The sequence below is a fragment of the Leopardus geoffroyi genome, chromosome A1 (genome assembly GCF_018350155.1).
Source record: "Leopardus geoffroyi isolate Oge1 chromosome A1, O.geoffroyi_Oge1_pat1.0, whole genome shotgun sequence".
Classification (NCBI taxonomy): domain Eukaryota; kingdom Metazoa; phylum Chordata; class Mammalia; order Carnivora; family Felidae; genus Leopardus; species Leopardus geoffroyi.
The window spans coordinates 108236977-108262416 of NC_059326.1; the positions used below are offsets into that span (position 1 = coordinate 108236977).

General features: G+C 39.9%; 1 protein-coding gene across 13 annotated transcripts in view; it reads right to left on the reverse strand.

Annotated features, from left to right (window-relative positions):
- Nucleotides 1-17457: 17457 nt before the first annotated feature.
- Nucleotides 17458-25440, reverse strand: part of RAPGEF6 (Rap guanine nucleotide exchange factor 6) — a 191365-nt gene continuing 183382 nt past the window's right edge. For 10 of the 13 annotated variants that reach the window (XM_045487928.1, XM_045487913.1, XM_045487918.1 and 7 more), the window contains 3 exons: nucleotides 24386-24888; nucleotides 21781-22095; nucleotides 17458-21072 (listed from right to left, as the gene is read on the reverse strand). In XM_045487928.1, the coding sequence (XP_045343884.1) occupies nucleotides 21047-21072; nucleotides 21781-22095; nucleotides 24386-24888 (844 nt within the window). In that variant the 3' untranslated portion in view covers nucleotides 17458-21046. The remainder of the gene's footprint in view (nucleotides 21073-21780; nucleotides 22096-24385; nucleotides 24889-25440) is intronic. The other 3 variants (XM_045487967.1, XM_045487960.1, XM_045487952.1) reach the window with 1 other exon arrangement.

A 25440-nucleotide genomic window follows, 5' to 3' on the forward strand; every position in this document is an offset into this window, starting at 1 on the left:
AGTGCAGACGACTGTAGTAACGGTGACAACACGTTCTACTGTCAGTGAACAGAAAGGACAGTTCTTGATATGCCGGTATAAACCACACACTTGTCCAAAGCTAGGACATGATTTTGAGGGAACAATGTACGTAATTTAAGAACCTAGGACAGGGTCAGCCATGCAAATAAGAGTTATATGACAACTAATTGCCTCTCTTTAAGAGTCCATAGATAATCATCTTTTAAAAGCATAGCATAAAAGTTATTCTCACAGAACACCCCATACATTTTAGAAAATGGCAAAATTCAATGCAAGGCAAAGTCGTGGAGGAGAGTGTAAGTGCTAATCTCTTTATGCAAATCCTGGGAGAAGTACTACCTCTAGGTCTGTGTTTATCTTTTACAGTTACAAACAACGTTACATGTCAACTATATCTCAGTAGAGCTTGGAAAAAATTATAAGACTAACAAATTAGGGGTGTCTAGTTGGCTCTGTCGGTAGAGCATGCGATTCTTGATCTTGGGGTCATGGGTTTGAGCCCCATGTTGGGTGCAGAGCTTACTTAACAAACAAAAACCTAACAATTGAGAAACTTAAATGTAAACTAAAACCATAAATGGAATGAGGGAGAAGGAAGTCTTGCAAGCCTCCTCTTTTATAGGATTCAAAGTTGATGAATCAAGAAATGAAATTTCTTATTAAAGAGGTAACCTGCAGAATAATGCAAAATGCAATGTGTGTAAGTAGGAATGGAGTTAGAAGCAGGCATGGAGACTTTTATTTTTCATGTAGTTCCGGTTTTCCTGTTTGGATTTCATTTTCTTTATACTGTTAATTTCCTAACAGTAACATAAAACAAAGTAACAATACGTTTTAAATAATTATCAGGGAGGTGTTTTCAGCAAGATGGCAGGCTAGGATGCTCTAGGCTCTTGTTTCCCGCACAGAAACATCAAATACACAATATATGAATCAAAATAGTTTTGTGAAAATGCTAGAAACCAGTTCACCTGCATCAACTAAGTGAACGCCTAACAGAAAAGGCCATGCTCGGGGCACCTGGTTGGCTCAGTCGGTTAAGCGTCCAACTTTGGCTCAGGTCATGATCTCACAGTTGGTGGGTTCAAGCCCCGCATCGGGCTCTGTGCTGACAGCTCAGAGCCTGGAGCCTGCTTCAGATTCTGTCTCCCTCTCTCTCAGCCCCTCCCCTGTTCATGCTCTCGCTCTCTCTCTCTTTCAAAAGTAAATATTAAAAAAAAAAAAAAAAAAAAAAAGGCTATGCTCAGAATGGTCAGAAATTTTGACGCCTTTTGTTGGCCTTTGCCACACCCTTGCTCTTGTGCAGTGTGCCTCAGTTGTGAGAAAACCACTTAATTCTGGATTTCTCCCTCAGGACTCCAGGAAAAGAATGAAACTTGCTTCTAACTTTCTGGCTTGTCTGGGGGCTACGTGAGGGATTGGTTTGTCTTGCCAGACTCAACATTGATGGAAATGGTGGCATAATGTGGAAGGTAGATTGGAGGATGCTGACAACAGACATAGGTGCATGTGGACTCAAGACCTGTGGATGGCTGGGGACTAGAGATCACAGGCAGGGGAACACAAACTCAAGTCTCCTGAGAAGGAGCACGAATGAGATTCTTACGGAAGCGAAACATGTCAGAGCAGTTGCTATGTGGAGAACTAGGACAAAAGCACACACGCCGTCCCAGGGAGGATACATTCCCAGGAAAGAGGAGAAGACCATCAGGCCTTCAGTTGGGCTGATGAGCGAAGGTCTTCCCCTGCATGAACCCAGTGTGTGGAGAGTGGAAGAGGGGGCTCCTTTTTCAAATGCCCCGATCTCAACAAAAGATCATAAGACATAGAAAGAAATAACAAAACACGGCTCATTCAAAGGAACAAAATACATCTCTAGAAACCAGTCTTTAAAAAAATGCAGCTGACTTGGCACAGATTTTAAAACAGTGGTCTTACATATGCTCAGTGACCTAAGTGAACATGGACAAATATATTTTCTCTTCCTGATTATTTTAATAGCATTTTCTTTTTTCTAGTTTCACATTTTGAATACAGTATAGAATATATGTAACATACAAAATATGTATTAACTGTTTATGTTGTTGGTAAGACTTCTGGTCAACAGAAGCCAATCAAAATTTATTTTCTTAGTAGTTTTGGGGAGTCAAAAATTTTACATGGATTTTTGAGTACGTGACAGGAGGGTGGTGGTTAGCACCCCTAGCCCCCAGGTTGCTCAAGGGTAAACTGTATAATCAAACTATCAAGAGTCAAAGAAAGACAAAGGCAGCAAGAGGAAAGCGATGCAAAAATTCTCAACAAAATGCTAACTAGAATTCATTAGCACCTTAAAGGATTATGCAGATGACCACGTGGGATTTATTCCTAGAATGCAAGATGGGGCACCGGGGTGGCTCAGTCGGTTAAGCGTCCAACTTCAGCTCAAGTCATGATCTCATAGTCCATGAGTTCGAGCCCCGCATCAGGCTCTATACTGACAGCTCAGAGCCTGGAGCCTGCTTTGGATTCTGTGTCTCCCTCTCTCTCTGCCCCTCCCCTGCTCATGCTCTGTCTCTGTCTCAAAACTAAATTAAAAAAAAAACATTTAAAAAATAATAATAAAAAAAAGATGCAAGAATGGTTCAACATAAGAAAATCAGTCAATGTAAGACACCACAATTACAGAATGACGAGCAGAAAACTGATATGATCATCACAATTGATAGAGAAAAAAATCATCTGAAAAAATTCAATACAATCTCACAGAAAAAACACTCAACAGACTCTAGTAATAGAAAGAAAATATTTGAACAAAATGAAAGCTGTATATGGAAAGCCCACAGCTAACATCATACTCAATGGTCAAAAGACTGAAAGCTTTTCGTTTAAGATCAAGAACAAGACTTAGTTGCCTGCTTTCACCCTTCTACTGGACAAAATACCAGAAGTCCTAGCCACAGCTGTTGGGCAAGAAAAGGAAATGAAGGCATCCATACTAAAAAGGAAGAAGTAAAATTGCCGCTCTTCAAAGACAGCATGATCTGTATGTAGAAAGTCCTAAAGATCTCACAAAACAAAGGACAGTTACAACAGTAAACTCCATAAAACTGCACATTCTAAATCAACACACAAAAATCGGTTATGTTTCTATATACTAACAGTCCAAAAAGGAAATTAAGAAAACAATTCTAGAGGCACCTGGGTGGCTCAGTTAAGCATCCAAGTTTGGCTCAGCTCATGATCTCACGGTTTGTGGGTTCAAGCCCCACGTTGGGCTCTGTGCTGACACCTCAGAGCCTGGAGCCTGTTTGAGATTCTGTCTGTCTCACTCTGCACCTTCCCTGCTTGCACTCTGTCTCTGTCTCTCAAAAATAAGTAAAATGTTAAAAAAAATAAAAATAAAAAAAAGAAAGAAAACAATTCCATTTATACTGGCCTCAAAAAAAAAAAAAAAATTACAATACTTAGGAATAAATTTAACCAAGGCAGTAAAAGACTGTGCACTGAAAACTACAAAACATTAGTAAAAGAAATTAAAGACACAAAAGAGGGAAAGTTATCCTGTTTTCGTGGATAGTAAGGCTTAATATTGTTAAGATGTCAATACTATATAAGGGAATCTACAGATTTAATGCACTATCGAAATCCCAATGACATTTTTTGCCTAAGCAAAAATACCCATCCTAACATGGATACAGAATTTCAAAGGACTCTGAAGAACCAAACAATCTTGGAAAACAACAAACTGGAGGTCTCATTTCAAAACATATTACAGTAATTAAATCCCATGTGGGATTAGCATATACAGCCATAGAATCCAATGGAACATTGGATATCCATAGAGCCCAGAAATAATTTCTCCTGTGTATGTTCCACCTACTCTACAAGGGATTTTCAACAACGATGCCAAGACCACTCAAAGGTTAAGGCCACTCTTTTCAACAAATGCTGCTGGGAAATGGGATATAAACATGCAAAAGAATAAAGTTAAACTTTGTCATAGTCTGTTTGGACTACTATACCAAAATGCCACAGACCGAGTGGCTTATAAACAAGAGAAATTTGTTTCTCACATTCTGGAGGCTGAGAAGCCCAAGGTTAAAGTGCCAGCATGGTTGCTTTCTGATGACAGCCCTCTTCTCACTTCACAGCCAGTGCCTGTTTGCTGTGTCCTCACGTGGTAGAAGGGCACAAGGGATCTCTCTGTTCCAAGAGCACCAGCTGTATTCGTGAGGGCAGACCCTTCCCAAAGGATCCACCTACTAATACCATCATAAAGAGCATTTCAACATATCAGTTGGAAGGAGGCACAAACATTGAGACCATAGCAGATCTTCACCTTACACAAAATATCAAAATTAAAATGGATTGAAGACGCCAATGTTAAGACTTAATATCACAAAACTTTTGGAAAGGCTTTGAGGGGAAGCTTCACAAGAGGATTTAGCAATAATTTCTTGGATATGACACTAAAAGCAAAGGCAACAAAAGTAAAAAAAAAAAAAAAAAAGTGAACTGGATTGTATCAAAATTAACAACTGCATCAAAAAACCACAACAGAATGAAAACATAACCTGTGGAATGGGAGAATATATATTTGCAATCATATATCCAGAATATATAAAGAATTCCTCCAAGGGTGCCTGGGGTGGTTCAGTCAGTTGAGCGTCCGACTCTTGATTACGGCTCAGGTCACAATCTCACAGTTCATGGAATCGTGCCTTGTGTCCAGCTGTGTGCTGACAACACTGAGCCTGCTTGGGAGTCTCTCTCTTCCTCTCTCTACCCTTCACCCACTCATGCTTGCACATTTTCTCTCTCAAAATAAATAAACATTAAAAACAAAAGAGAACTACTCCAACTCAACAACAATGACCACCACCGTTAAAAAATGGGCACAGGACTTGAATAGACATTTCTCCAAAGAAAATGTACAAATGGCTAATAAGCACAAAAAAGATGCTGAACATCACTAACTGTGAAGGAAATGCAAATCAAAACCACAGTGAGATACCACCTCACACCCATTAGGATAGCTACAATTAAAAAAATAAAAAACTAACAAACCAAGAAATTAACAAGTGTCAGTAAAGATGTGTAGGAATTGGGGCCGTGTACCATTGCTGGTGGGAATGTAAAACAGTGCAGTTGCCATGGGAGAACAGTACAGAGTTTTCCCAAAAATGAAGAATGCTGCTACCATATGATCCAGCAATCCCATTCCTGGGGGTATATGCCAAAGAAGTGAAAGCATAGTCCCAGAGGTACCTGCACACCTATGCTCACAGCAGCATTATCCACAATAGCCAAGGGTTAGAAGCAACCCAAGTGACCAGCAAGAGCTGAATGGAAAAATAATGCACACACACAGAGGAATACTCTTCAGCCTTGACGAGAAAGGAAATTCTGCCACCGTACAACATGGATGAATGAACCTTGCAGACAGACACCACACTAGGTGACACACACCAAGCACAAAAAGACAAACATTGTGTTTTTATATAAGTTAATAGAAGTTTATAAAATATAAGTTATCTACGGTAGTCAGATTCAAATAAACAGAAAGCCAAAGAACAGGTCAGGTGAACTGACTCACAGACAACCGCAGAGCGCACAAATGAAGAGACGGGAAACAACGTGGGCTGTTCAGAACATGATCAAGTGCATAGGGAGAAACGCCTCAGAGCAGATGTGGACCTCCAGCTGAGAAATGCCGATGAGCAACTTAATCACTGGACACCCTCCTCTCTATTCCTGCTGAATGCATCCTGGGGATGAACTTGAATAGAGTCAACCTCCGCCTACCCCTGCACGCCAGGAGAAATGCCTTCAGGACTGAGATCTCATTAAAAGGCACATGGGCACGTGCCTTTTGCCAGCACCAGAGACCCCGAAAGAGGCCATGACAGAAGCTCAGGCTGTTGAGCAACTGCCCGATACCTCAGGACTAAGCTGTGTTCTTTCCTCAGGTAGCACGAGTTCTGTACAGACTGTCAAACCATTACAAGGTCTCCGCTCGACTCACTGGACAGAGCGTCCTCACTGGGCCAGTGTGGAGCAGGGGCCTTGGGGGAAACAAATCATGGAAGGCTATGAAAAACCACTTGATGCTTTCAAATGAAGCCTCAGACATCACGCACAGGGTCAGACAATCTCATCAGAGCATCCCACATGAAGAACACCACATGCCAAACCGTGACGTGGCCGAGGGGCTTTCCTGGTGTGATGGGCAGAGAGTAAGGGGAAACCCAGTGCAGCCCAGCCAGTTATTCCAGGAAATCAGTGAGTGGCGATCACAACGTGTTCCCTTGAATTAAACAAACCTCTCAATGATCTTCTTGACCTGGATTTCAGAAAACAGGCTGTTCTTTGCCTTCCATGACATTGGCACCCTCCTTTCTCTGCCCAGTAGCTTGTGAAGTCACTGTAGGTTTCTCTCTCCTTTGTCGCCAGCCACTTGCAGCTCTCAAGTCTGAACAGAAAACCAGAGAATCAGCAGGTGTTTCAATCTAGTTCAAGGCTGTTCATGAGCAAGTTCCTCAGACCCTCTATTTCCAAAAACAAGGATTTCGGGACTGATAACAGAAAATCACCAGCATACGCTCCTACTGAAAGAGATAGTACAAAATTAATTAAGAGTGCTGCTTTCTTTCCAACCTTAAGAAATAAATGCAGAAGATAAATTTCCAGTACAGGTTCAATGACTGGTTTATTCATTAGACTTTTATTAGTTCCAGATTGCCAAAAGCGCTTTACAGACCTGGCCTAACAGGGGAGGGAAAGCAAAGCTCAGTGGATGTGCTAGGCTGTGGGGCTATTTGAGGGTTGGGTCACTGCATGGAGGGGATGAAGACGTGCTTAGTAAAGGCCAGCCTTACGCTAGGCATGCATGGGCTGTGCTCATTCTCACAATCATCCTATTAGGGAACTTTTACCCCCTATTGCACCGATGATGGAACCGATGGTTGGAGAAGGTACGTAACTTGCTCAAGGTCAAACAGCTAATTATTGGGTGTAGTAGTCTTGTAGTTGAGAAAGAGTGTCATGGGAGCTCACAGGAATTGACCTCCACCTATATGCTAAGGAATGTAGGAAGGCCTCACACAGGCCCACCTGCAGTCATGCACACAATACGTGTGTGTGTGTGCACACTGGGGGGGGGGGGGGGGGGCGGGGAGGTTACTGTCACTTGAAATCCCACCAGAACACCATGCCTTGGAGACGGAATGGTTGCCTTAAAAAGGGATTTGGGGACATGCTCTAAAACAAGGGAAGGCAGGGAAGCAAGGAAGGAGAAGGCAGAACTGGGGTTAAGTCCACATAGGTTGGCTGACTGCCAGTCATGATCTCTAAGAGAACAGGCTTTCACAGCAAAGACAGTAGCTCCTCTGCTACACTTCTAACTCTCCTTCCCTGTCACCTGAGTGGAGGTGGGGGGGCACCTGACTCTGAAGCCTCAAACCCATGCTCATCAGGAGCCCCGATGCAGTAACATTCCAGGCCCCAGTAATCTTTAAACCAGAAGGTGGAGACAGGACAAGGCTCAGGAGTAACTAGTGCAAAACATTTTTTTTTTTTTCAACGTTTATTTATTTTTGGGACAGAGAGAGGCAGAGCATGAACGGGGGAGGGGCAGAGAGAGAGGGAGACACAGAATCGGAAACAGGCTCCAGGCTCTGAGCCATCAGCCCAGAGCCCGACGCGGGGCTCGAACTCACGGACCGCGAGATCATGACCTGGCTGAAGTCGGACGCTTAACCGACTGCGCCACCCAGGCGCCCTGCAAAACATTTTTTTTAATTGGAAGATAAAAAATAGTGAAAAGAAACCCAGAACGCCAATGACTTAGCGGTAGAACCCACCCCAAGATCCAGGCTGCAGCGGATTTGCTGGCTTTGGGGCCATCAGAAGCCAGAATGGAGGCCTGATGTGTTGCTCTAAGCAGGTCACAAAGGATTTCGGAACTCTCGCCATCCTGAGCATCTTGATCGTTGGCCGATGTCTAGACCACAACCCAATACCTGTCCCTTCCATGTGCCTCCTGGAACAGAAAGAGCTCTTTGGCTATCTTGTCTATTATTTTGCCTCTCAAAGGAAGTCACGAGTTCAATTAAGATTTAAAGTCTGACCTTGGCAATGACAAAAAAATTGCTACTTTTAAAGTTTCTTTCTTTGCTCCTTAGTATGACAAAGCCCTAGAAGGTTTTAGCGAAATGAAGTGCTTGACTTAAAACCCAAGTTCAAGTTTCCCGGTGAATTTTTGCCCTAGGTGCAGTATCAGTGCTGACTAGCTACTTGATATTTGGTGCCCTAGGGGATTTTATGGATGAGATGCAGGGGAGTGATCATTTGGAGTTTGGGTTTTTTAGGTGTGTGCAGTTGCCCTAAACATGCTTCTGGTCTCAAAGGACCTGAAACCCATCACTGCCTACTGATTCCCTCAGCCTACCACAAATACTTCATTTGTTCATTTCTCTTGGGTTGGATTTTTTTTTTTTTTTTTTTTTGGCAATTAAAAAAAATTGTGGTAAAATACACAAACCTAACCATTTTAAAGTGTACATTTCAGGAGTGTTATATACATTTGCAATGTCATACAATCCATCTCCAGAAATTTTTCATCTTGCCAAATGGGAATTCTATACCCATTGAACCATAACTCAATTTTTCCCTCCTGCCTAGCCCCTGGCAATTGCTATTCTACTTTCTGTGCCTGTGAATTTGACTCTATTAGGTACCCCACACAATCAAAATCATTCACTGTTTATCTTTTTGTTTGCTGGCTTAATTCCCTTAGCGTAATGTCTTTTCTTAAAGTTCATTCATGCTATAGCAGCTGTCTGAATTTCCTTCCTTTTAAAAGCTGAATACTATTCCATTTTATGTTCATACCACAATTTATTTTTTGATGCATCCATCGATGAACACTTGTGTTTCTTCCACCTTTTGGCTATAGTGAATCATGCATGGGTGTGCAAATACCTCTCTGAGACTCTGTTGAAATTCCTTGGGATATATACCCAGAAATAGGATTGCTGGATCATATGGTGCTATTAATTTTTCGGAGGAACTTCCAGGGCATAGGGTTCTAATTTTTCCACCTCTCCACCAACATTTGGGATTTTATTTTTTATAGTACCCATCTTAATGAGCGTGATTATGATTTCCATTTCCCTCATAATTAAGTGATGTTGAGCATCTTTTCATGTGCTTATTGACCATTTGTGTATCTTTTTTAGAGAAGTTTCTTTTAGGTCCTTTACACATTTTAAAATTATTTTTATTGTTGAACAAGGAATATTTAATAAATTTTAAAAAATCTTTTAAACTATTAGATATTTCTAATATATGTCTTTAAAAGTGTGAAAGTATTAAGAGGAGTGTCGTACTCAACATGACTTTATATTTGTTCAGTGATACCTTCAGAGAACCCCAGGGTACAGCCTGCCTCTACCTTAGAGCTCCTCTGTGCCTTGTCTGAGTTTTTAGGCTCCTTCCATCTCAGGGTGCCTTCATCACATTCTTAGTGCTAGGAGTATGGTTCTTTCTAGTTCTCCACTCACTTACTAAATTTCTGACTCCCAGTGTGTTTTAACTTAGAAACAGTGAAGTGCTGAGTCTCATCAACACGTTAAGAGTATAGTCTTAGTGCATTTTCTATTTGGAACCAATTTTAGTTTGGGGAGCATCTTGATTATATTTCCAAGAGGTGCTTTTGTCAGATAAGTGACCACTACATAAAGGAGTGTTGGCCAGCCAAGTTGGGTCAAGAAATGAAATTCTAGAAAAGGAGATGAAATGGAAGAATTAAGGTAGAAAACTACCCAAGTGTGATGAGGGTTAAGAGGCAGGCAGGCAGACAGAGTGGCAGCACAGGCACGTGCGAGGTGGCCGGGCACTGACAAAGGATTATACATGTGTGCTCTTCATCTGCAGTGCAAAAATAAATACGAGACAGGTTATTGCTGGTAACCTGTTTGTGGATAAGAGAACTAACTAAGGCAGAGAGAATGTACAGCGAATAAGTAATAATATTAGTTATCTGTTGCTGTAAATTATCACGAACTCAGCAGCTCAAAATAGCACAATTTCAGTGGGTCAGGAGTTTGGGCCAAGGTTGGCTGGGTCATCTGCTCAGGGTCTCCCACAGCTGTAATCAAGCTGCTAGCTGTGCTGTGCTCAAATCTGGAGGCTGACCTAGGGAAAAAGCCACTTCCTAGCTGGTCCAGATTTGGGGAGAATTCATTCCCTGGAGAACTGAGGGTTCCACCTTCTTCCTGACTGTTGGCTGAATACATAGCAGGAACTCCATGTTCCCTGCAGTGTTATTCACAACTGCCAAGATTTGGAAACAATCTGTTGATGAATGGGGAAGCAAAATGTGGTATGTGCAAAGGAATATTATTCAGCCTTTAAAAAGAAAAAAAAAAAAAACAAAACATCTAGCCTTTTGTGGGAAACATGGATGAACCTGGAGGACATTATGCTAAGTGAAATAAGCCAGGCACAGAAAAACAAAGAATGCATGATCTCACTTACGTGTGGAATATGGGGGGTGCCAGGAGTTGAGGGGTGTGGGAATGGGAAGATGGTCAAAAGGTACGAAGATTCATTTATGCAGGATGAGTAAGTTCTGGAGTGCTACTATATGGCATAGGGACTAGAGTCAATACTGTACTGCATAAATGAAATTTGCTATGGGAGGTGATTTTAAGTGTTCTCAACACACACAGATTATGAGTATGTGAAGTAATGAATACGGTAATTAGCTTAACTGTGGTAACCATTTCACAACATACACATACATTAGACCATCATGTTGTACAGTTGTATGCTGCCATCCACTGAATGCTTATGCCCCCACCCCCATTCACATGCTGAAATCCTAATCGCTAAAGGTGAGGGTATTAGGAAGTGAGGCCTGTAGCAGGTGATTAGGTCAAGTGGGTGAAACCCTCATGATTGGGATTAGTACCCTTATAATAGAAGCCCCTTCTCTGTGAAGACAAAGCAAGAAGGCACCATCCATGAACCAGGAGAGCGGCCCTCAAAGAACAGTGAGCCTGCTGGCACCTTGATCTTGGACTTCCCAGCTTTCAGAACTGTTTTGTTACGGTAGCCCAAACTAAGACATATACCTCAAATATACACAATTTTTATCTGTCAAGCATACCTCAGTAAAGCAGGGGGATGGGGAGCCCTAAATCACATCACTTAAAAAATACATCTTATATGAAAAATATTAAAGACCTTAAACCAAAACAATAAAACAGTGGGAGTCAAGAGAAAATCTAAATAAATGCAGAAATATACTGGCTTCACAGATCAGAAGACTAAATTTTATGAATATGTTAATTTCCTTCAAATTGCTACACTATTTCAAAAAAAAAACCCTCCTCAAAATTGCAATTGTGTGTGTGTGTGTGTGTAAGTTGAAGCTGGCCATTAGATTTATTTGGAAATGCAAATGATAAAGAACAGCTAATATTCTGGAAAAACACCAGGGTCAGCAAACTTTCACTACCAGGTATCAGTATATAGTTTACTGCTAGAGCAATGAAGACAACGTGGTATTAGGGAAGAATACGCTGGTAAAACAGAATACAGACCCCTGAATAACTCAAACATATACAGACAGCTGGCTCATAGCACTATAATCAATGCAACAAAGGATTTATCTTTTCAACAAACAGTATAGGAACAATCCATAGGGGAGAGAATGGAACCTGACCTCTACCTTACATTGGGCACAAATTCTATTCCAGATAAACTGTAGATCCAAATTTAAAAGGTAAGACACTGAAGTATTTGAAAAATATTGGCACAAATATGTTCATGAATTTGGAGCAGAGAAAGACTTCTTAGATCACACCAGAAAAAGCATTAACCATAAAGGAAAAGAGTAATGCAGTTTCTCCAGTTTAAAATTAAGAACTTTTCTTTTTCATTATGACAGAGCATGCCATAGAGCGGGAAAAGTTATTAGTCATGGATATAACTGATAAAGGAATCATATCCAAAATACATAAAAAACATCTACAAGTAGATAAAAATGAAATAGACTAAAAAATATACTTCATAAAAGTGAAAATCAAATGGCCTACAAATTATGAAAAGGAGCTCAATTCCCTATAACCAGGGAAACAAAAACTAAAACCATAATAAAATACCGTTACATATCTACCAAAATGGCCAACATTAAAAACGCGAAAAATACCAAGTGGTCTGAACAGACAGCTGCCAGGAGTCTATGGAATAGGCAGTGGTGCAGTGTAGACTGCTAGCAATCTGACTTGTTCTTATGTGTTACCTGATTTTCCTTCCTGCTCAGAATTGGGTCATCAGAGTTGGGTCATATGTGGAAATCTGGAAGATTTCCCTTAGGTGCCCTGGAAAACACCAAATCCTATGTACAAATGTACAAATGTACAAATGATATGTTAGGAAATCACTGCATCCACACTGTCCAGAGTTTATCCAAAGAGAATGTCTAAAATTCTCTTTTCTAGTTGGAAATGTTTCAGTTTCATCACTCCTGTGAAGGAGAGCTCAAAATATTTCACTGTGGACTGCAGGCATACCGGGAAAGACGGCTAAGAAATTACCTCGCTCTTACATTTCTGAAGACAAAGACTGCGAGAAACACGCTTTAGTGTGGCGCCATCTGGTGGCTCCAATGTATTTTACCACAACTTCCCCTTTCAGGCCACATTTTTACAAAGTATAAAAGGTTAAGGCCCCTGATCAGCTGCTGCTACAGTCAAAATAGAGCAGAGCAGAGCTAAAGTTCCACACGAACTCCAAACCGATGTAGTTTTTCAAAATGGGATTAAGCAACTTTCCATGTTTAATGGAAATTTTCCCCTCTAATTTAGTTTAAGTCTTGCCCTGTTTTCTATTGAGGGTTTTTCTTTTGATATACAGATGTACTTCATATATTCTGGATACCCGTCCCTTGAAGGGGTATATGAATGAAAGTACATTGTCCAACTCTATATGGCCTTTTGTGTTTTTATCTTTTTTTAAAATAATTTTTTAACGTTTATTCATTTTTGAGAGGCAGAGAGAGAGAATGAGCAGGGAAGGGGCAGAGAGAGGGAGACACAGAATCTGAAACAGGCTCCAGGCTCTGAGCTGTCAGCACAGAGCCCAATGCGGGGCTTGAACTCACAGACCGTGAGATCATGACCTGAGCTGAAGTCAGACGCTCAACCGACTGAGCCACCCAGGCTCCCCCCTTTTGTGTTTTTAAATGGTATCTTAAGATAAACCTGTCTTTAAGACAGTCAAATACATCAATCATTTCTTTTAGAGTTGTCTTAGGAGGACCTTATTTAAGAAATCCTTCCTATTGCTGACATTTTGTTAAGATAAGCATTGTTTCTTCTGTAAGCATTGGTGCAATTTTTTGATAAAGTCATCCAGGGCTTGAGTTTTCTTTGTGGAAAGGCTTTTAAAATGACAGATCCAACTCCTTTAACAGCCACAGGATTACTAAATTTTCCTTGTTACAGATTTGTTGTTTTTTTCTGTGAATTGATTTCATCTATATTTTGGTTACTTTAAACGTCTCGTCTTTAATGACGTTAATCATAATGATTCCTTTTCATTCCTAATAACAGTTTTGCCATTTTCCTCTTTTCTTGGTCATTCCCCCTAAGAGATTAGCAATTTTATTAGTCTAAAATTTTTAAAGAATTTAGTGCTTTGTTAATCTTCTGTTGGTCATGTTATATATTTCATTAATTTCTGTTATTTTGTTCCATTTATTAGAATTTAATTTGCTGTTATTATTATGGTTTCTTGAGAAGGATGTTTAATTCATTTTTAGCCTACCTTTCTTACATATACATTTTAAGGCTACAAACTTCCCCTTTAAGTATGGCTTTAATCTCAACCAAAAGATTTGATATTCATATTTCCACTTTATTTTTTTTATTGTTTTTAATTTTTTTTTTTTCAACGTTTATTTATTTTTGGGACAGAGAGAGACAGAACATGAACGGGGGAGGGGCAGAGAGAGAGGGAGACACAGAATCGGAAACAGGCTCCAGGCTCTGAGCCATCAGCCCAGAGCCCGACGCGGGGCTCGAACTCACGGACCGCGAGATCGTGACCTGGCTGAAGTCTAACCGCAGCCTAACCGACTGCGCCACCCAGGCACCCCAAATATTTCCACTTTAATTAAAACTTTTTTTCTACTTTCCACCAGGTTATTGGGGGAAACATTTCTTAACTTCTAATTTTTAGTTTGTGTTACTAGTTTAATTTTGTACAGAGAGCCTTTTCTACAGGAGTCCAACTTTTCGCAATTTTTTACTTACCAGAGAGCCAACTTTGATCAGTGCTCTGTGTTCACCTGGAAAGACAATAGGCTTTGCTGTTGCTGATTAAGTGTTCTATATAGTCCATTAGATTAAGTTTGTTAATTGTGTTGTTCCTGCCCTCTGTATCCTAAATGCTTTTTTTTTTGGGGGGGGGGGGGTGGATAGGGTGTGTGTGCTTGCTTGTTACTGTTATTTACTGACAGTTATATTCAATTTTTCTATATGGACTTCCACTTCCAGTCAAGATGGAGTAAGTACCACTTTACCCTCAGGCTTCAAGTAACTAACACACTAGAGAAAACATGTAAAATAATGCCACTTAAGACAATGGACGTCGGGCAGTGAAGAACAGTAATCCTCGAGAGCACAAAAACAAGAGCTGAGCCTTACCTCTGCCCCAGTTTACTACCTGAAGAAAACTTCCAGGCTGTAATGTAAGGGAGGAGAAACTGAGGCGGAGCTCATCAGTGTTCCAGAGCTGACGAGACAGGTGAGAGTCCGGGAAGATGCAAGTAGCTAGAGTTCAATCTTCCATAAGCTTCAAAAACAGACCAAGAATAACTTCCAGCTCTTTCCACGAGTCCAGTTTAACCTTAATACCAAAACCTAACAAGGGTATTATAAGACAGGGATGTTAGAGACCATCTCTCTCTCGAACATGGATGTAATATTCTAAGTAAAATACTGCAAAATCAATCAAGAAATACAAGATATATCTATATATCTTGTTTATATATCTATAAAAAGAAGATATCATAACCAAGTGGGGTTTGTTCTAGCAAAGCCGATGGTGGAGTGGGGGAGAAGGTGTGGAAGAGGGAGGGGTTACACTAGGAAATCTATGAACTAACCAACCACACTAAGAGATACAAGAAAAATAATTCGATCATCTCAACAGATTCAAGAAAAGTCATGTGCCAAAATTCAGTACACCACAAACCCACTCAGCAAGTTATAAATAAAAGGAAACACCCTAAATTCACCCTAAAGAATACTTATTAAAACCCCAGAGCAGTCATTTCGATCAATAGCGAATCACAAAATTTACCCTTGAGATCAGGAGCAAAAAAAGGAATTTCACCCTGACCACTTCAACACTGTACCAGCACTGTGACCAGTGCAATCAGGTGAGAAAAGAAAGGCAAAATGATTGGAAATAAATAAAAGTCATTATGAGCACATGATAGGGAGTATCTAGAAAAATCCAAAAGAAACACAAACCTAGAATAAATGAATTAAGATTGCTAGATACAGGTCATTATAAAACTACTGTAGTTCAATATTCTAGCAAAAAAATTTAAAAAAAAGATCTTAAAAAAACATTTAACAAAAGAGAATATCCAAAAGGCCGATAAATATTTGAAAAGATGCTTAGCATTGTTAGTCATTGTGAAAATTAAAACCACAGTAAGATACCAGTACACACTATCACAATGTCTGAAATGAGAAAAATGAGAAATATGAAGTTTGGCAAGGATGATAGCAATGTCCCTTGTGTAAACAGTTGCAAAAACAACAGACTGATCAGGTGGCTATAGAGAGTGCTTCTGGGGTGGCCAGTACCCCTGGTCTTTGTTCATCAGGTGCTTCTGGAGGATGGCAGAGAGGTTGCAGATTCTGGGTCCCCAATATCAGACAAATAACGTAGTGTGTATTAGTTTCCTCGGGTTACAGTAACAAAGGACCAAAAATTGGGTGTCTTAAAACAGGCCAAAAGTCCAAAGCAAGGTGTCCTCCAGAGGCGTTAAGGAACAATCTCCTCTCTTCTAGTTCCTGGAAGCTGTTGGCATCCTTCCACTCCTGGCCACATCTGCTGTCTTCACACTGCCTTCTCCACCACGTCTATTTTTATCTTCTTAGTTTGTCTCTCTCTTACAAAGACACTTGTGTTGGCCTATAGGACTCATCCAGATAATCCAAAGTAATCTCATCTCAGAATGCTTAATTCTATCTACAAAGAGCCTGTTCTTAAATGCAGTAACATCTACAAGTTCTAGAAATTAGGGCTTGATATTTTTGGGTAGCCATTACTCAACCTATTACACCCATGTTTAGTATTTTCTAACTACAGGAATGAACTAGTGATACTGCACAAATGGTTAGGGAAAGGATCAGCCTGGGAAAACCTGGTGTGTGTGCTGGGAGGACGAAGAAGCCCTACCTTTCACAGAAATAGTATTCTTTGGGTACAGACTAAAGATTGGGAAAATTTTAGAAAGGAATGCTGAAACATAATTTCCTCCTTCTCTGCCAAGGTCCTAGGATCTGATCCCGTAAAAGAAGCTGCTGCATTTATTGCCACTAGAGGAGTGGGCAATAGGCATGCTGTGCTGGGCCAAGCCAGCTGCCAACTCAACATGCATTCTTTCCTCCTTCATTGAAAGGAATCCCACTTGTATTTGGAACCATGGATTGCTCAACTAAAAAGTTCACATCCCAGGGTGCCTGGCTGGCTCAGTCGGTTGAGTGTCCAACTCTTGATCTCGACTCAGGTCATGCTCTCACAGTGGCTGGTGGGATCGAATCCTGTGTCGGGCTCCAAGCTGACAGCACAGAGCCTGCTTGGGATTCTCTCTCTCCTTCTCTCCCCCATCTCCACCCCCCAGCCCCACCACCTCTCTCTCAAAAATAAATATACTTAAAAAAAAAAGTTCACTTCCCAAGTTTCCTTGCAGCCACCGATAATGTGACATATTTCTGCCTAGTGAGATAAAAGCAGAAATACCTAGTGGAGCTTCTGGAAAAGCTGCTATTTTGCTAATAAAATTTGCACCTTTTCCCTTAAGCCCTTCCTACAAAACAGAGGTGATGTCAAGAGGTATCAATGTCCTGACAAGGGCCCCGAGTCCTTGACAGCATTGTGCAGTCACTTGATTAGCCCTAGACAGTCTGCCCACAGACTTTCCTGTCATAAGAGAAAAACAAGCCCTAATGGGAGTAACCATTATTGCTTGATACGTAATCGAACACACTTTGTAAGAACCAAACAACAGGTGGGCATTTTATAAGACACTACAAAGTCAACAATAATTGGATCATTCCAGTATCTGGAGATGTGACACCAATGCCGGTCCCAGACTGGCCCTCTTGAGTTATCTGTGTCCATTCATTTGTAATAACGTGCAGAGAAGGTTAATGTAGATTCTTTATTGATTCCACCAATGTATTAGTAGATATGATAATAATAAACAGTACTTTTACATTCTCTTAACCAAAAATATAACAAATATTTACACTCAGTAAAAATACAAAAAGCATACAGAGGCACTGTCTTTCTAAAAGACATAAGTTTAAGAGGTATCAAAAAATAGGAGACAAACATTGCTCATTACAGGATACTTTACAATCACTGAATTGTGCAGTATAATTGCATTCGGTTATTACAACTGTGCAGTTTTGTTTTGTCTTTTTCTGATAAGCTCACATGTTTCTATTTCAAAAGGTCAAGTACAACTGCATTCTGTGTATCAAAAATAAAGAAGCCTTAAAAAAGCACAACAAAAGCTGAAGATGAACTGGAGTTCAAGTTTAAATTTGAAAATGTACTGTGACACTTTTTTGAAGATTTATCCCTTTTTTCTGGCCTTTAAGGTACTGCCAACGGGATACATCTACTTTAATATCACATTTTTTAGAAACTTAAAATGTATCAGAATAACAATAATTGTTTTAAATACACAAAGAAACTCTTTCTCTCCTTCTTTTTATAGAGAAGAGAACACTTTGTAAAAATTAGGTTTGTTCTTGGGAATCCTCATAATTACTGCCTCATTTCCCGGCCTGGGAGATTCTCAAGGAGGTTATACAGATGACGAAAGTGTGACTTATCACCCTCATGAAAAAACAGTTAAGTCTTTTTCTCCCCAAAGATCAGATTCATAGTAATCATTTGGAGGAAATAAGAATCTACGACTTAAGATAAACTTTTATGGAAGTATATACTGGATTTATTCATTGTTCAAATCTTTCATTATGAAGAAACTGTTTTGTTGAAACTTATTTGATAGAAACTTTGCACTGAGGATTTACTACTTCATTAAGTCCCGACAGATTTAGAGTTGAGGTGGGATGAGGGCACTAGTCTCATTAAAATTTTAAAATAAAAACAAAAACAAATGGGGATTGAGAACTGGAGGAAATACAGGTTAAGGCTTCTCTTGTTCTAGTCATGTAACAAACTAAGAGAAGGCAGAAGTGTTCCCTAAATTAAAATTAAAATGTAAAAATCCAAACTCCACGAGTTCTTAGGAGATACACACATACCACATACAAAGCATTTGGCTTTAGTTCCTGATCACTGTGATTGGCTGACTCAAACACTCACAGCTGGAGCCAGACAGACAAAGTCAGCTACAAGGTGCAGTCCCAAAGCACAGCCTCTGACTCTCTGTGCAAGATATTATTGACACCATTAAGGACAAAGACAGGTAAGGCTCCCATATGATTTCAAACACTTGCAAATAAACAGATATTTTACAAACAGCACATTTTTTTTTCTGGGGAAATGGATATAAAATAGAATAAATACTCAAACTTGACAAAAAAAAATGACTAACAAAAGTATCTTTCATTTTCTTTGTTTGGCTCTGGACACGAAAACAATACTGCGTAAATCAGTGAAGGAACATTTTTTGTGATCAAAGGACCAGTATTTATAGGTTAAATCACTACAGTGTGACTTTTAAACCAGGATTTTTGATCCAGGCCATTTTCCATTTCAACAGACCAAGAAAGCTAGAGAGCCAATTAGCCTCATTCTGACATACCTGGTGGGTTGGGGTGGTGGGCAGGTTTTTAAGGCTTTCAGTTTCAGATTGACATTTTTTTGTTTTGTTTTTTTTGTTTTTGGCCCAAAGGAAGTTTTCAGATAGGCTGTTTTTCCTAAAATGAAGAGACAATCATTTTGGCAGAAAAGACAGACCACTGCCACTTACCACTTGGAAATGATTCATGATTTTAAAACAAAGGGGACTAGGGTGGGAGAGGCGCCTAACTGGCTCAGTCAGTAGAGCATGTGACTCAACCTCAGGGTCAACAGTTCAAATTCCACACAGGGCATGAAGCCTACTTAACAACAACAACAACAAAAACCAAGGGTTGGGGTGGGGGGGTACAGGGAAGGAGAGAGAGAAGAGACAGCTAGGAAAAAAAGAGGAAACACAGTCTTGAAAAGGAAATCACAAACCAGCTAAATCCTATAAATTCACATATAGACAACTAGTACTCAGAAGTAAACCCATTTTGGCTCCAAGTTGATCTGGGTAGTGCACATGAATGGCTTTGGCTTTTTTTTTTTTTTTTTTTTTTTTTTTTTTTTTGGTAGTCATAGAAGTTAATGAAGCTCTCACCTGCATTTACATTTTTAAAACATGATTAAATTTAAACTTAAGATATAGAAAACACCGTATGTAATTTGTAAAAATGTGTAAGGTCTAGGTCGCCCAGTAAACAGTCACGGAAATTTTAACTAAACAGTTAAGGAGCGCCATGCCCAACAGACTGTTAAAACATAGGTCTCTTTCCTCTCAAGGGCTTAAACTGAGAGCCAAGAGAGAACCATTCCCTTAATTCTAGCTCCTCTGTCCCCCCTAAAATTTTCAACCAATTAATACCTTGGTACACTAATGAGCTGTGTTGCAGGCAGCTGGGGGCCGCAAGGTTTATGAACACAGCCTCATGCTGTGAGATTGAGTGGAGGGGATGTTGCAGAACATTACATAAAGCTTAATTCATCTCCATGATTACACACCAATGATTGCACTTCCTTCTTAAAAAAAGAACTCCATTATTTGAGCATTTAAAAATTTTTGTTTTGGGTTTCTGCAGAACTCTCTAGAACCCATTCCCTACTTACTGGATTTATACTTTTAGGTAGATGCAGCACGACATTCACTTCAAAAAGGGTTGGTATACATGTTTAAGGAAAACTTCATTCTTTAGAGATGAGGGTGGCTACCGACCTAATTATAGCCTCCCTTTCCCAAAGGACTGGTAAGAAACCCTGTGGCAGCTTCATTTGGCCTTCCAAATCAGCAGATGGCAGTATCTTCCCTCCTAACACCTCAACCAAACACGGCTTCCTTCCCCACTCAAACGGAGACCCTACATTGCACTGGTGCAACAGATCAAGTTCATCTCTGTATACATTAAGCATATCATCCTGCAAAGATGACTTCAGTTTGTTCAGACCAGAGACAGTTTTATGGCCTAAAACATAAACATCCACTAATGGTAGCTCCCCAATACAAAGAAAACCACAAAACTTGAAATAATAAGTTACTTTTCAAATACACAAGAGTATCCTTGGTATTGGCAGACATTTTCAATTTGTCCATTAACCCAAGCTATGGCTTGGAAATACTACCACTACTCTCTTAAAAATAACTTCTTCAAGAAAAATCTGATATACACAGGGAGGACTCTGAGTTTGAATCTGTTCTAGTAACTGTGGTCCCAAGGCAGGTCTGGTGTGTGAAGTGAAGACTGGTTTCCAGGCACAATATCCATAGCTGAAGAAACTATGCAACTACAAGGATTAAATAAAAGGAAGCATAACTCAGGGCTATTTCATTGCTCAGGGTACGGGGAATGAAACCTCTGGATTAGCAGCAGCAGCAGCAAGCTTTTTGTTGGCAATGGCCTGCGGAATCATGATGTGGTTCTACCCACTCCTTCCCCGACGACTTTAAGTAAACTTCAAACGGGTGCTCCAAAGTCTAGACTGCTGAGACCTGTTCATTTTCTGCAAACAGTAAAAACAGAGGAAAGTGGTAGATGAGGCATATTAATGAAAATCAACTTACAATGTAGTTACCTGTTTAGACAATTAGTCAATTTCAATGAGAAATCTTCTCAAATATCCCATCAGGGCCCTGATTTTATCATAATGACATTTATGAGTGTTGATCACACTTGAAGGCTGAAAAACTACAATTTCCTAACTGCTTTTTCATCACTTCATTACTCTACTGTTTAAAAGGGTACAATTTCACTTATTTTTAACAAAGCGAACCATTTTTGAAATATCGCCCCAGCTGCAGTCAGTCAAGAGTTTTGCTCGTAAGAGAAACGACATCAACGGCATGAATTCAGGCAACTCAGCACTTTGATATTTGCACTTTGAAGTTTTCATGCTTTTATGGGAGACACAACTCCACTAATGTCAAGTGCCTCCTCTTGAAATTATCCTCTGAGACTGAGCTGCTATTTGTCAAATATGAGAATACCCTATTTGAGCCAGAAGAAAGGTACAGGGCGCAAAGAAACATGCAGCTTGATCTCTCCATTAAAAAAAAAAATACACCCCTGTATTTAGGGATTTCTTTTTTTACCAGAGATTTGTAAGGCATTTTACATGTAACCTTAATGATTATATGAAATAACATAGTAAAGACCAATTAATGTATTCAGCAATTCATTTAAGACCCATTAAGGTAGTTTGTCAACATACCATCTGTTTCGCTATCTGCGTCAGTCACATCTGCTAGTTTAGGATGGGATGGTTGCAAAATATGCCTCTGAGGCTGAGTTACAATCTTCGATGGAACACAGGCCACGGGGCTGCTACCGAGAGAAGCTGGTGGAAGTCTAGAGAGGCTGTTATGCATCATCTTTGACCTCTGCACTGCCACACTATAATCTGGAGGTCTTAGGTGTAGGTGGGGTCCTTCCTTTAGGTCCGCTAAAGAAATGCCCATGTATCCTGGAGGAGTGGGAGGTGGCTCCCTATACCTATCCTCCTTCTTGGGTGAGGTGACACAGTACACTGGCATGAAAAATAAGCAATGGAAATGTTAATGAAAAATGTAAGAAATGAAAAAAACCATACTGAAACTTATTACACTGACAAAACAGAAACCAAAACCAGACTAAATAAATATATTTGAATACAATGACAGATTATAAAAACATACTATTTTAAACCTTAGTATTAAACCTGTTTTTTCAAACACATAAATCACATGAGGTCTTATAAACATAAATAAACAGAGTGACAGAGAACTGAAAACAATGATGCCATAACAGGCCCCCTCTGCAGGGGGGCCCTTGCACCACAGAGATGTCTGCCTGGCTCCTCGACAACTCCAGGTCTGAGGACGATGGAGTCAGAAGCACTGAAGAGTTTTACCCTGAACATCTATGCTCTGCTGACTGAGAGGATTTTCACAGGAAGGATGTCTGGGCCCTCTCTTTCAGGTCTCTTCTACCCTGTCCCTAAGACACAAACCACTGTTTCACGGCCTCCCAGGTGGACTATCAGTCCTGGCATATGACCAACATTAACGTTCTGGGAAATAGAGGTCCTAATTCCTTCAAGAACCTTCCTTCCAACTTCTGATCTATGACTAACTGAAAAAGAGAAAAAACAGCTATCATTTTAGGCAATTCATCTCAAGTTGCCGTGGTTTTTAGTGGACATTAAAAATAACTGTGATTGGGGCGCCTGGGTGGCTCAGTCAGTTAAGCATCCAACTTCAGCTCAGGTCATGATCTCATGGTTGATGAGTTCAGGCCCTGCATGGGGCTCTGTGCTGACAGTTCAGAGCCTGGAGCCTGCTTGAGATTCTGTATCTCCCTCTCCCTCTCTCTCTCTCTCTCTCTCTCTGTCTCTCTACCCCTCCCCCAGTCATGCTCTGCCTCTCTCCATCTCTCAAAAATGAATAATTGTTAAAACATTTTTGAAAAAATAACTGTGACTTTAGAAAAATTGTGACATAAAATCCTTTTCCCTAAGTTTGCAAACATTGGGAGTAAGGCAAAGTTTCAAAAAGCATCAGAAATGGGTTAAAGAAAAAAGGAAGTTCCATGAAATTAAGAGCGATTCACAGGATCTAAGGGACAGGTGGCTCTGAATATCTTGATGACGTAAGTAACTTTTAAACACAAGCATTACCTATATGTAAGCAGAATAAATTAAAAAGGACCATTAATAATTCTAATATTAACTCTCCTTTTAGAGGATCAAGTTCTCCCATACTGAAATTTCTACAAATGTACCAGCAAAATCTGCATATAGTATCAAGGTCCTAAAGGATTTCCATTCCTAGCTGAGAGGATGTGGCAGGGACAGGGCAGAGCACAAGGTGTCAAGACCAGTAAGACAAGAATGAAGAATTTAAGGAAATTTCCCAGAGTCATCTGGAAATGAAATAAAAGATTCTTAAAAATGTAGTTGCCTAAAAGGACAAGAGATTAATTGTATATCCTTGCACACACATGCTTATATATCCATATAGTGGTTACCTAGAAAGATTTAATAAAAAATCCTTGGAAAAAAATGAATGAGCTAAAAATCCCAATCCATAATGCAATTTGACAAGTAAAAAAATGTACTACAAATGTGCTATAAAAATCAGCACATCTTTCACATTCTTAGAAATTTAAATTGACTTCAGGAATATGTTATAGAGTTGATTCATAATATAGTCATTCCATATAAATAGAAAAGCAGGGGCTACTATATCCTAATATTTACATAATTCAAGGAATAAATGAAAAAAATGTATTTGAGGGCAAAATACTAAAAGGATATATACACCAAGAGAGCTGCGTGTGGTCAGAATGGAGCCCACAACAGGAGTTGGGGCACCCACGCTGTGTGCTGGAAGGGTATGGTGAAAATTTGGACTTTCTAAACACAATTACCCTCACTTCTGCTATCTAAAAATAGTACCAAAGTTTCTACCATTTGTAGAAAGCATTTGTGGCCCAAACTATGAGGTGGAGAGAGAACAATCCCTTCATTACTACTGCATAACAATAAAATCTTTCCTTAATGAAACCAAAGAGACCTGAAAAACAAAACAAAACTGTCGCCTTAATTAAGCACCTTCATAACAGTCTTTTCATTTTAATAGGCTTGAGCACATGCCCCCAAACCCTTGAGAAACCATGAACTTTCTGAAAATAACTTGTTTGTAGAGGGCAGGAAGAGAGGTCGGAGAGAGAGATGGAATATTTGCCAAGTGTAAAATTCTGGGCCAACATATCCCAATGCGATTTTTTGCCACTTAATCTCTCAATGCCACAGATATGACAAAGAACACACAACTTACCAATCAAGCCCTTTTCTGTACTTGAAGTAACAGTTTTATAAACTGGGTCAGTGCCATCCTTGGGGTCCAAGCCTTCAGAGGACTCAAGTGGGGTGCTCTCCAACACTCTCCTTTTAACTGTCCCATAGTTTGGTTCATATGTGTCAGACAGAGAACTGGAGGAGGCCCAACTCTGTCTCATCTGATTAGTCTCTAGGCTTCCTTTACATTGACCACAAGTTCGGGAGCAGCCTTTAGGACAGGAATAGGGCTCACAGTCAGGGGGTTCAACTTCAACAATGGGGCCATCCAAATGGGTCTGTCGGTAAGAGTTCAAAAAATCCCAGCCTTTTGGGTTTGGAAGGCTTTGGAAGTTGTCATGGGAGCTGCTTGAACAGGAAGTCCAGCTTCCACGACCACTATCGGCTGCTTCTAAAATGATATGTTCATGAGAAATCTCTTCATTACTCATAGAAGATGACACAGCTAAATTCTTGACTAGAGATGGCTTTGACAGTGTCCACCTTTTTTAAAAAAAAAAAAAGTTAAGGATACACAATTAAAAGTGATTTACTGGCTTCCTGGAAAAACCTCCTGTCCAATCCAAGTACTACTGCCTACAAGAGACTACAGAACATGCATCATCAATGTTCAATACCAAAATAATCTTTTGAAAGAAAAAAAGACACTGTAATCATCACTTAATCTCTATTCCCATTAATGTTAGTATTTAGCTAGAAACATACATGGAAGAAACTCAAATACTTAGCAAGGTTACCTAAGAATTTTTCTTGAATTGATTTTAAGTGAAAATGAAAAATGAGGTTTGAAATGAATACAATTAAGTATACATTTTCATTCTTGGTCAATATAATGCTACATTCTCTACATGGATACAGAATAAAGAATTCTCAACTATAGGAACCATGTTTGGTTTTCCAATTTAATTCTGAGATCAGCCTACTACAATGCCAAGTAAAGAGTAACTTCCCCGACTAACTAACAACTATTAAATGAATTCTAGTATTTATAGCAGGGGTGGCCCAAATAAAGGCTCCAGGGTCAAATCTGGCCAA